Raw genomic sequence first — 12591 nt, forward strand, 5'->3', positions numbered from 1 at the left:
TGTTAGAAAACTTTATTTAGAGACTGATGCTAGATACACTATAATTGTGGAGAAGGTAGGTTTCTTGGTGGTAATTTAGGTTTGATAGATTTTCTTAGTTTCATTGTCCAATTGCATTGTGCTACTTGAACAAGTTCCATTTTTTTCCCTAAAGGTAGAAAGTTTGATACAAGAATATGGTTTTGTTTAGCATGCAATATTTCAGTAGTATAATACTCTCGCTCAGATTGTCACGTTTCTAGCCGCGCCACTTTGATAGCGAAAATATTACGACGACTTCCATATATTTAATAATAAGATATGATCCTTTAACTCGAAATTGTATTGCTGTTTTCTTGAAAAAATCGGAAATACTTTTAGATTTTTACCAACATGCATATACATATATACAAAACTTCTTATACAAGTAACCTATACATATTATATTCCTACAAATCATATAACTTCTATCTCTCTTATAAAATTATAATGACAAAGGCAAGGAAAAAAACCATGACTAATATATATTAATCGGAAACAGTACAACTAAAGACTTAGCAAAAACTTTCTCAATTTTCTCGTCCGTCCTAAAAAGAGAAGTCTGTAAGGGACAAGAACATTGTCCTCGCTGGTTCTCAATAGAGGGTTTTTAAGAATTGTTCGTAAGAAGATATTTTAAATAAAACTATTTTCAATTGCAGTGATCGTCAGTCATTATCCAAATTTAAAACTCATATTTTTCTTATAAAAATTTCACGCAAAATAACATTCCATATATTTCACCACTTACTAAGAAAACATTTCAACCAAAACTTACCACTGATCTAACCAATCATGGCCTTTGGCCCAAATCAAATTAACTCGACCTTCGTCCCAAATTAAATCAACTCGGCCTCGAGCCCAAATTAAATCAAATCACCATCAAAACTCAAACCCAAAACAAAATCCATCACAGGCACAAATAATGTAAGGCAAACACAATCAGAGGACAATTACAGCAAGTACAACAAATAACAATTAGACAGAAATAATCAAATAGGCAAACCAAAACACTTAAGCACACCCAGACAAAGCAAACAAATGCAGTAAGATACTTGCATGTCCTACTGGCCGTGAGCTTACGTGTCCGTTACTTTTCTAGAACCCGACACATTCGTTAGCTAACCCGGATATCGTCCTCTTGAAAATCGGTGGGCGGTACACCACCGCGATCCTCACCTAGTGAGCGGTACACCACCACGATTCCCAACATTGCAAGTGGTACACCACCACGATTCTCGCAAGATTTTCAATTGGAAAACACAAACCAATGGGTGGTAAATAATCACGATCCCCACAAACATTTTTATTTAAAAACTTATGGGCGGTAAATAACCATGATCCCCACGGCCATTGCGATATTGGACAAGCGATACACCATCACAATCCTTGCCAGGTCAAAGCTCACATTCAAAATTACAATCTTTTAAAATCTTGACTTGGGGAAATAGGATTAAGGCACAACCCTTGCATACTGCCCAAGTGTTTCAAATATAAAAATCTCTCTTTAAAAACAATTCAAATCTATTTCTCTTTCATAAAACTTCTTTTCACCAAAATAAAAGTCTCAAATCAACTTCATTTTTAAGTTCAATAATTTTCCAAAGACCCAAAATCATCTTTCCATTATAAATTAAACTAAAATAATATGATTTTTAAATCAAATTTTCTTTTAAATAACAAGGCCCAATATCTTAATAAAAAATTTATTTTTTGGTGAATGCTACCCAACCCCCTCTAAAATAACATGTAAGTTACCCTTCATGATGTGTCAAATTTTAATTGGTCATTATCTTAACCATAGTTGAGTTATTTTGTATCGCCGTCGTGACAAGAAGCAGAAGCGCCAACGTTCGTCATCCTCTACTGCATTCTCACGCAATCTCTCTTTCTTCAATGTATCATTCTTTAACTACGTTGTTAAATTCCCGTCCTTTCTAGTATAGCCAGCGCCGATGTCATTGTTATCTCCTGTCTCACTCGATTCCTCTTTCTGTTGTGGATCACTCTTTATTAACATAATTAATGATTAATTTGATTATTAAATTTTTTTATTAAAAAATATATATCTTTATTTAATTATATAATAGAATATATATTCATATATAAAATATAATATAATAAAATAAATCTATTTAAGGTACTAAAAATATAATTAAAATCATGAATATATAAATATAATAGTAAAATTTGTACTTTAAACAAGTAAACATATGCTTTATCATACATAAATTATTTAAAAAAATTGAATAAATTGTTAAAATTAATAACAAAAATTTAAAATGATAAAATCCAACTTTCTTATTGTATTTTTTATAATATTTTATTTTTTTAATTTTTAATTTATTAGTACTTTATTATTTCATTAATGATTAAACAAATTATTTTTACGAAAAATTATTTTTTGTATTATCTTTAAAAAGAGACCAATATAACAGTTTAAAAAATAACGTAAAAATAATATTTTAAATAAAAAATATTTAATATTAAAATTTTTAAATACAAAAATAAATTGTATAAATATTTAACAGATAAATATGAAATACATGCCTAAAATAAATAAAACATATAAATAGAAGTACTCTTGAGAAATAGAGAATTATTTTTGTCTGTTTTATTTATTTTAGACATATATTTTATATTTATCTCTTAAATATCTATACAATTTATTTTTGCATTTAAAAATTTTAATATTAACTATTTTTTATTTAAAATATTATTTTTATGTTATTTTTTAAACTATTATATTGGTCTCTTCTTTAAAATAATACAAAAAATAAATTTTAAAAAAAATAATTTGTTTAATTATTAAATAAATAATAAAGTACTAATAAATTAAAATTTAAAAGAATAAAAATACTTGTAAAAAAGTTGGATTTTATCATTTTAAACTTGTGTTATTAATTTTAACAATTTATTCATTTTTTTAAATAATTTATGTATGATAAAAGATATGTTTATTTGTTTAAAATACAAATTTTATTATTATATTTATATGTTTCTAATTTTAATTATATTTTTTAAGTACTCTGAATAGATTTATTTTATTATATTATATTTTACATACGAATATATGTTCTATCATGTAATTAAATAAAGATATATTTTTTAATAAAAAAATTTAATAACCAAGCTATTAATTATGTTGATAAGGAGTGATGCGCAGAAAAAGAGATCGAATGAGAGGATAGGAGATAACGCTGGCTTTATTGGGAAGGACGGTAAAATTACGACGAGAATTTAAAGACGTCGAGACGATGACGACGACGTTGGCGGTTCTTGTCATGACGGCGATACTTAAAAGGACGGAAGCTACGCGATGAAGAAAGAATGGAGGAGTGGAAAGATGCTTCAATTAATGGAAGTGGGGTTTTGATATTTTAAGAAATTATATTATTACCCATCTCCAATAATAAATTACAAAATAATCTAACTATGATTAAGATGATGACCAATTAAAATTTGACACATAATAAAGGATAAATTACATGTTATTTTAGAGAAAGTTGAATAGAATTCACCTTATTTTTTTTATTCCTCTTCATAAACCAATGCCTTTTCCAAATGGTACAAAACACACACGGCTACCACCACCGATTTTAATATATAAATAATATTTCTCTTTATTTCCTATTTAAGAAATTTTTTTTCTAAGTTGATTTACCTAATCCATAATGTTCTTTATTATAATTTTGATAATAGAAAAGGCTCAACCACACAATTCTTTTTATGGTACATTTTAGGTCTTTATTGCTTGTGCTAACTCTTTTTTTGACTTTATTATAGTATTAATTTTTAAAAATTCGTCTTTTTTATTTATTTACGGTGTATTCAAACAATAAATATGAGATTAATTTCAATGATAAATAATTAAATACTTTTTTTAGTGTCTGCTTCAAAATCTTAAAAATTTATAGATGCTAGAAAATACATTTTTTAGTGTCTTTTTTTAGCTCATCACTATTAGATGAGAAAATGCTTTGAACGGCTAATGCAGTTAATCCACGAAGATTTACTCTCTAAACTCGCCATATATACAATGATGTGCAGTGTAACTTCCATGAAGCAAGACAATCTTCTCTCCACGTTCCCACTTCTCAAGTCTTATATTATACGGTTGAAAAAATCTGCCACCCATTTACCCCCGACAATAACCGCTATCGATCACGTCAATAGGAAAGCGAGAGAAAACGACTCGAGACAAACACAAGACGCACACTGGTAGTTACACATCTTAACTGTCTCATATTGTGACAAATCCATGCAGGGTCACTATCCAAAGTTAAGGATTAAAGTCCGAAAATTATCATTATTTGTGGCCAAGAAGATGCACAGGAACAAGCGTCACTTCCACATCAAGGAAAATGCTAATACTGCCAGTGATAGAGACTGCAAAGGGAGCACAAGGAAATTATTATTATTTAGGGTCCTTCGGAATAATATGGGATCTTCATCATCAGCACTTGTTAAGTATCCATCCAATAAAGGGAAGAAAAGCAATGAGGATAATGGTGACAATGCTGAAACTGAGAGGGCGTTTTCAAGAGAGTTGGAAAATAATTTGGTGTATGGGGATGTTAATGATAAGCGACCAATTGGAGTTGTTTCATTGTCTCAGCTTATTGCACTTGAAAAGCATGAAGGTGGAAAAGCTGAAGGAAAGAACAAAATGGACAAGAAGAGTGCAAGAATGAATCATCGTTTGATGAGTTTTTTAAATGAGAAGAAGAGAAGGTGGAAGAATTTCATCATCAAGGCCAATACAAGGAAGAAGAGATTCAATGGTGATGGCGAGTGTGATTGTGCTGTTAAGAGATTCAGGCCAGCAAGGAGGAAGAGGAAGGTCAGTTTATGGCGGTTGCTTAGGATTCCATCGAGAATGTTAGTCATTCGGGCGTTGAAGTTGAAGATGGTGAAATGTCTGGTGACAAAGAAGAAAGTTAGAAAGCAAAGTGAACAAGGAAATGGGGATGGTGAGGCTGAAGGAGTGTTGGAAGTGGAACTATGCAAGAGAAGGATTCTTATGGGAGCGAAATGCAAGCCCTTGAGTTCTTCTGGAGTACTAAGGTATGACAAAGATGGCATTCATATACCAGAGATAATTCCATGACTAGGGAACCAAACCATGCCACATTTTCCTTCCTTTCACATTGGTTAGGTTTCTTTGCATGTTTTCTCTTGTCCTGGATTTAATCTGCCAGGAGAATCAGTTTTTTTTTTTTTTTTTTTGGTTGTAGTTGGTGATTAGTTCGTAACTACATACTTGTTAAGTTTATTTTTGTATACTGGAAGAACTGCTAGAATTTTCTCCATTTGTATACGTACTGTTTTACATATCGGTGTTCTACACTTCTACTCTGTCCGACATTCCAATCATTATTGAACTTGTGAAAGGTATAGTTTAGAAAGAATTTCAAGTGTACTAGGTATCTTAGTGTTCTAGTAATTTTAATCATTAATTTTAATTACTAAAATATCAATATTCCGAGTACATTTGGAAACTTTCCTATAGTTTATACGAATCAACCAATTAGCAATAACTTAAGGGACAATACTTTTTAGAGTCTCGTACTTTACAATCTTAATATAGTTGATTGTGCCAACAAGGTTAAGCGCAATCGATTTTGATGCAACTTAAGCATACTATTGGTGAAATGGTATTCAAAGTTCATTCATTAAGTCATTAAGAGTTCAAGGCAAGCTGTACACTGAAAGATCAAATATTAAGTGACATTTCTTCACGCTCCTAATAAGCAAGTCATAATATTCAGTGAAATGAATATGATAGAGTTGAGATTATATACCCCAAAGTTAAGGCTGTTGGAGGTTCTTGTAGGTTAAATTTCATTCCACAGGCACAAAATGTCTCATCAAATAAAGGCAATCAAACCCACAAATATTTGAACAGCTTTCGTGCCAATTACATTACAGACGTTTGTCCTATCAAAGAGACTATGGACCACCAAGCTCGAGCCAAGAAACATATACACATGTCGCAAACTCTTCTTGTGAACTTGATAACTGCCACTCAGCAAGAAAACAGCAAAAGTAGTGTTGAGTGCCACATACATGCCCCACAAATTACAAGGTAAAATACAGTAAGCAACTTTTCCCCCCTATGGATCTTCACTGGTTTTAAACCACACATCCGCATATCAAATTCAAAGCAAAGCTTTAGACCTTCAGAGGTTTCAAACCCAGGGCTGCACGTAGCTTGTTAGCTTCTGCAATCTCAGGATCAGGGTGGTCAGTCCCATCATCCTTCTTTTCCTTCTTTTCTTTTTTCTCCTTCTTTTTCTTAGGCTCATCATCCTCATGTCCATCTCCATGCCTCCGAGGACTCGCGCTGCTCCGAGCATGTCTCTTTCTGTAGTCACCACCATCATAGTCCTTGCGATCCTTACTCCTACTTCGACTTCTTGAACGACTCCTTCGCCTTCCACGGTCACGATCTCTGTCTCTCCTATCCCGCTCCCTACCTTCTCTCTCACGACCATAATCTTTTTCTTCCCTTAGACGATATCTGTCTCTATCCCTCTCCCTATCTCTGTCCCTATCTCGGTCTCTGTCTCTGTCTCGGCCACGTCCGCGCTCTCTCTCGTAATCTCTATCGTAATCTCTGTCATAATCTCTATCATAGTCACGATCCCTATTTTAAAAGAACATAAAAACTCAAATTTTAAGTAAGATTAAACATTTAAAAGGACAAATCGAATAAAACCAGGATTACAAAGCACAATATACTGATACAACATAAATGTATGACCCATCATACTTCTCACTGCACACTGTCAGTGCAGAGAAACCTGGCAGGGTCACCAGATTTTATTATAGGAAGCAGTTGCTCATCACAAGTGGCTCTGAATGCCACAGTGGAAACCAAAATATATTCTACTGGATATTAATCCAACGCGAATGTGTGCATTCATGTGCAAACTTCAGAAACAGCTTCCAATATGGCAACGTACATATATAAATTTGTTCACATCTGCTATTTTGAAAATACAATACAATAAATATAAGAGAATTAACATTAAATTGGGGATTTAGTCCCTTCAGCCAGAATAAACCCCCCATACCAGCACAGAAGTTCAAGAAAAACCAAAAAGCAAATGAAAAGAAATAGCAGAAAGGCCGAAGACAGATTGACATCTGCATTAGTGCATTAATTCATACAAGCTTACAACACACCTGGGAGGAGAGAACAGTACCTGTGTCTATGACTATCTCGTCTTCTATCCCTCTCTCTTTCCCTTGTAGGGCTCCGCCCACGATAATAATCCTGTATTATACAAATCATTAAATAATTAAATCAAAACATCAGCACTTCAGCAGCACTATCAGATATGTCTGATACAAGTAAGTTTTAAACATGAAGGGAAGGATTCACCTTTTCATAGGCCCTATCTTCAAGCTCATCAGCAGGTTGGTCGTTATCCTCTTTCTCTTCTTCCTCCTCAAAATCTTCCTCAAGTGCACTGCGTCTAGGTTCTAATGAACCAAGAGACTCAAGATTCCACCTAGGAAATAGACCAGAGAACCCCATAATTTAATATAACTTTAGGCTACATAAAAATACACATGAATAAGGCATGTGTTAAAATATTAGCATCACAGCTGAACACAAATCAAACTGAGCAGTGCAAAACAACCTAGGAATATTGCTCAAACATCTTCAATCATAAAGCAGATATGTGAAATTTCAGTTCTGTGAACTCTTGAAAGTGATTATTAATCTGACTCCATATTCAACAAGAGAAAGAAAGTAAGATAAACTAGACAGAAAGATGTGGGGCATGAATCTCAGACTCTTATACAAACTATCTAACCCCCTTTGCCCACTTAGGCAGCATTTGTTTCATGCCACTGTGTGTTTTGTGAAACAAAAATTTAAGAAGGACAAAGCTAAACATAAGCACCCACAAAATACATGTATTATTTTGTGTCTTGACAAAATGTAGAGACACACATTTCTTGCCGGAGACACAGATTGGACTGTCTTTTTGGACAAGTTTATCCTTAATAGTTTTCAAAACTTCCCTAAACCAACTTTGCACTGCTGCCTCTTCCTTTTCTCTTCTCCCCTGCTGCCACCTCAACCACCACCTCCTCCTCCTCCAGATCTATTAGACCATCGCCGTCCACCACCTCACTAGTTGTCGCTGCCGCAAAGCTCTCTGTATATCTCTCCAAGAAAGGGATACAAAGAAGACGAATGCAATGGAGGGCGTCGGGAGGAAGATGAAGCGGTTGAGGGTCATAAAGTTGATGAAGATGAAAACTTTTATTTTTCAATTGAGAGTAAAACAGACTTTTAAAAAGGTTTTTGCCATGTCCATCAACATTGCTAAACAGAATTGTCTTTGTGAATATGTGTATGTCTTTGTATCCAAATCTTTGTCTCTAAGAGACATCAAACAATCACTGCCTTGATTAACAGATAATGTACTACCAGAATCAATTTGTTTCCAAATGTTATACAAAATTAAATCTTCAAAAGGTCTACACAAAGACCTGACATGTATCTTATCTTTCAAATCCAGTCCACCAGCAAAGAAAATAGGGTAAATATAATTCAAAATTCAGTAATATTAAAATGGCTGGAAAAGCAAAGCATAATTATCATATCAGAGTAACTTTTTTAAAAAGGAAAAGACAAATAAAACATTGAAGCCAGAGAGTACAGAGACATGTAAAAATGAATCAACAAAAAGCTGTATAATACATACCTTCTCTTGACGCGTGGCAAAGCAATATCACAGGAATAATCTTTTGTAAGAAGCTCATCAATGACTTCATCAACATGTGTCAATGTAAACTCTGCAACACCAAGTGCAACAAGTGAGTTCTCAATAAAACCAATAAATACAAAAGCATCAAACAAGACATTTTCCACCCGAAAAATAAGTGATATCTTACGTCCATCAGCTAACTTGCGCCTCAGTTTCCGGTAGTCATTGTAAAGGGGCTCCAGATAGCGGTACACGTCAACATCAGTACCAGTAAGACGCAAATAAAAGGCACCAAGCACTCTAACATACCTGCATTCCACATAAAACAACAAAAACAAATTCAAAAACCACTCAACAAAAATTACATGAAACAACATTTAGGATTTGACAACTAAAAACAAGTCAAATGCAAAAGGAATGGACAACTAGCTGGCTACGTGGTGCTGCATACCATAACTGCCACAAATTACTGTGCATGTATGGCATATCATTTAGATAAATTCATTCAGAAAAATTCTATATCTTACAAACAAATGTGACAAAAAAATATATCCAAAACCATACCATAACAATAAGTATAACATAGATTTTTTTTCTATCTCTATAATTAATGAATTGGAAAAGATTAAAGAGTGCAACTTTTTCTTATCAGGGTATTAACATTTGTTTATAGGAGAGATACAGCATTACTCATCTGTCAGTCCTTCATGCTCCTTGAGTACACAGCCGCTCATGTTCCTAGAATACAAACTAAATGCGCTCCAAGAGCATGAAAGAATTTCTCTTCAAACCTTACAAAATTCTAATCAATTAATTTTCTCATTATCAATCGTTCAGAATGCTTACACCTTGCACTTCAGCCAAATAAATAAATACTAATGCCAATTACTTTGCGGTCGCTCGAACCAAATTATAGACCTAACGGGGAAATTGAATGAAAATGAAAAAGAAGGGTTTGAAATAGTTACTTGTAATCCTCGTTCTTAATGAACTCGATAACGATTTCCTTCTCGGGCTGGATCTGGAGCATCTTCATGACAAGGCACATGAAGGGGGTGGGCTTGCGGTTGCCGCCGTAGGTGCCGCCGAGGTGATCGAGCTCCATGGCCTTGTCGACGAGGGTCTCCGCCGTGAGGCCAAAGCATTGCTCCTTCCAGTAGGTGTTCTGGTAAATTTTGGAGCGGAGAATCTTCTCCACAAGGTTCTGTGGGTTCGTCCCCCTTATGCTCTTCGCCGCTGGGTCCGTTCGATTCGCCATTGATTAGCTGGGATTTTGGATGAAACCCTAATCCCCCTTCACCCTTTATCTGCTTCTGCTTGCTATTAAACACAGCAGTCGTAAGTAGTTTTTTATTTTTTAATTTTTTTAATATTAAATTATTAAATATAAGAGTTTTTTTTTTCTTTTGATGACTAAATATAAGAGTTAATTAAGTGGAAAGATTTTACTCGGGGAATTTAGTTTACATGATGATGATTTTTTTTTTTGTTTAATTACTTTGTTGGTTCTTATAATTTCGCAAAATTTTCAATTAAGTTTTTATATTTTATTTTTTTAATTGGATTTTTGCATTAATTTTTTTAATACACTTTTTTTTTATTTGAGTTCTTGCACCAATTTTTTTTTTAGTTGAATTCCTATACAATTAAGCCAATTTCTATCAAGAGGAACCTAATTTAAAAAAAATTTGATGCAAGATTTAATTAAAAAAATATATAAAAACCTAATTAAAAATTTTGTAAAACTATAAAGACCAATAGAATAATTAAAAATTTTCATTCTCGATAAAGGAACTACATGTCTGAGGATTTAAATAGGCTTACGCAGAAATTTTAAATAGGCTTCAGTCTGATCATTGTCATATCCTAGTATGCTGTACAGGTCGTTCCCAACCGAAAAAGAATAGACCTTTTCGGTTTATTGCAGCTTGGGCAACTCATCCGGGGTATAGAGATATTGTGAACCAGTCATGGCAGGCTGGCTACAGAGAGATGCATGGCAAGCTTTCAGAAATGCAGAAGAACTCTTTAGAGTTTAATTCTAAAGTGTTCGGCAACATTTTCGTTAGGAAATGCAAATTGGAGAGACAGATTAATTTCCTTCAGAAGCGACTTGAAGTAATGGAAGATTTGTCTATGCGGTGAAAAGAAAAACAGTTGATTGAGGAATTTAATAACACGCTTGTGCAGGAGGAACTTCTATGGTTTCAAAAATCCAGAGAGCAGTGGGTAAAATTTGGGGATAGAAATACCAAGTTCTTTCATGTCCAGACTCTTGTACGGAGAAAGCATAATAAGATTCATGGTCTCTTTCTTCAAGATGGGGCGTGGGAAACGGACCCGGATGTCCTTAGAAGGGAAGCTGAATCCTTCTATAAACGCCTATTCTGCCAGTCGGAGGATGTAGACTTAGGTTGTCTTGGTGATGTGCCGCTGCCTTCCCTGAATGATGAAGCCTGTTGTAGCCTCACAGCGCCAGTTACTCTGGAAGAAGTTAAGTCGGCTGTTTTCAGTATGCATTCTTTTAAGGCACCGGGCCCTGATGGGTTTCAGGCTTTCTTCTTTAAAGAATACTGGAAGATTGTTGGTTTTGATGTTTGGACTATGGTTCGTCATGCGTTCTCTGGTTTGGATATGGATCCAAGGATGATGGAAACTCTTGTGGTTCTTATTCCGAAGGTACAAAACCCGGTTTCCATGAAGGATTTCCGACCAATTAGTCTCTGTAATGTGGTTTACAAAGTTATAACGAAGGTCCTGGTCAATAGACTTCGTCCCCATCTCAAAGAGATTATTGGGCCCCTTCAAGGAGGGTTTATCCCGGGGAGATGAACCCCCGACAACATCATTGTAGCACAAGAGGTTCTCCATTTCATGAAGAAGACAAAGTCAGAGAAAGGCACCATGGCCTTTAAGATTGATTTGGAGAAAGTGTACGATAGAGTGGATTGGGGATTTCTGAAACAAACCCTGGTGAGTTTTGGCTTTCCTCCTCCGACAGTCAATTTGATTATGCGTTGTGTCACTGCTTCCTCACTGTCTATCCTCTGAAATGGGGATAGATTAAATAGCTTTACTCCGAGCAGAGGTCTTAGGCAAGGAGATCCTATATCACCGTATCTGTTTGTGTTGTGTATGGAGAGATTGTCCTGTTCTATTTATCAGCAAGTTGATAAGGGCTCGTGGAAGCCGGTTGCGGTTTCTAGAGGGGATCCAAGAATTTCTCATTTGATGTTTGCCGATGATTTGCTTCTTTTCTGTAAAGCTAAAAAACAGCAAGTTCAAACTGTAATGGTAGCTTTGGAAAATTTCTGCAGAGCCTCTGGGATGAAGGTTAATGTGGAAAAATCTAAAGCGCTATGCTCCAGGAATGTTTCAGCGACAAGAAAAGAGATTTTCATTGGAGTCTCCTCCATCAAATTCGTCCAGAACTTGGGCAAGTATTTAGGGGTGAACCTTAATCACTCTCGGGTGACACGCGCAACTTTTAACGATGTTTTGGACAAGATTCGGGGAAGGCTAGCCAGCTGGAAAGGGAGATTGCTTAATAAGGCAGGCAGACTCTGTTTTCTCAAATCGGTAGTGACTGCGATTCCTACTTATCGCATGCAAGTATCTCTCTTCCCTAAAGGGGTAACTAATAAGATAGAATCCATGATGTGAAACTTTCTATGGAAGGGTCAAGCTGATGGTAGATGCCTGAATCTAGTTAACTGGAAAGTGTTGGTCACTCCTAAGAAGTTTGGAGGTCTGGGAATTAGAGATCCTTTTTGTGCCAATATTGCTCTTCTTGGAAATCTAGTTTGGCAACTTTTTCACCATCCCGACAATCTATGGATTC

General features: G+C 34.8%; 1 protein-coding gene across 1 annotated transcript; it reads right to left on the reverse strand.

Annotated features, from left to right (window-relative positions):
• Nucleotides 1-5727: 5727 nt before the first annotated feature.
• On the reverse strand, nt 5728-10109 carry LOC107618486 (PRP38 family protein). Its single transcript, XM_088499711.1, has 6 exons — nt 9719-10109; nt 8938-9059; nt 8748-8838; nt 7409-7538; nt 7230-7300; nt 5728-6667 (listed from the first exon to the last, which is right to left on the reverse strand). The coding sequence occupies exons 1-6, from the start codon at nt 10006-10008 to the stop codon at nt 6193-6195; spliced, it is 1179 nt and encodes a 392-aa protein (XP_088355837.1). The 5' UTR covers nt 10009-10109; the 3' UTR covers nt 5728-6192.
• Nucleotides 10110-12591: the final 2482 nt, after the last annotated feature.

Source organism: Arachis ipaensis, chromosome B9 (assembly GCF_059453495.1).
Source record: "Arachis ipaensis isolate K30076 ecotype BB chromosome B9, ASM5945349v1, whole genome shotgun sequence".
Lineage (NCBI taxonomy): Eukaryota > Viridiplantae > Streptophyta > Magnoliopsida > Fabales > Fabaceae > Arachis > Arachis ipaensis.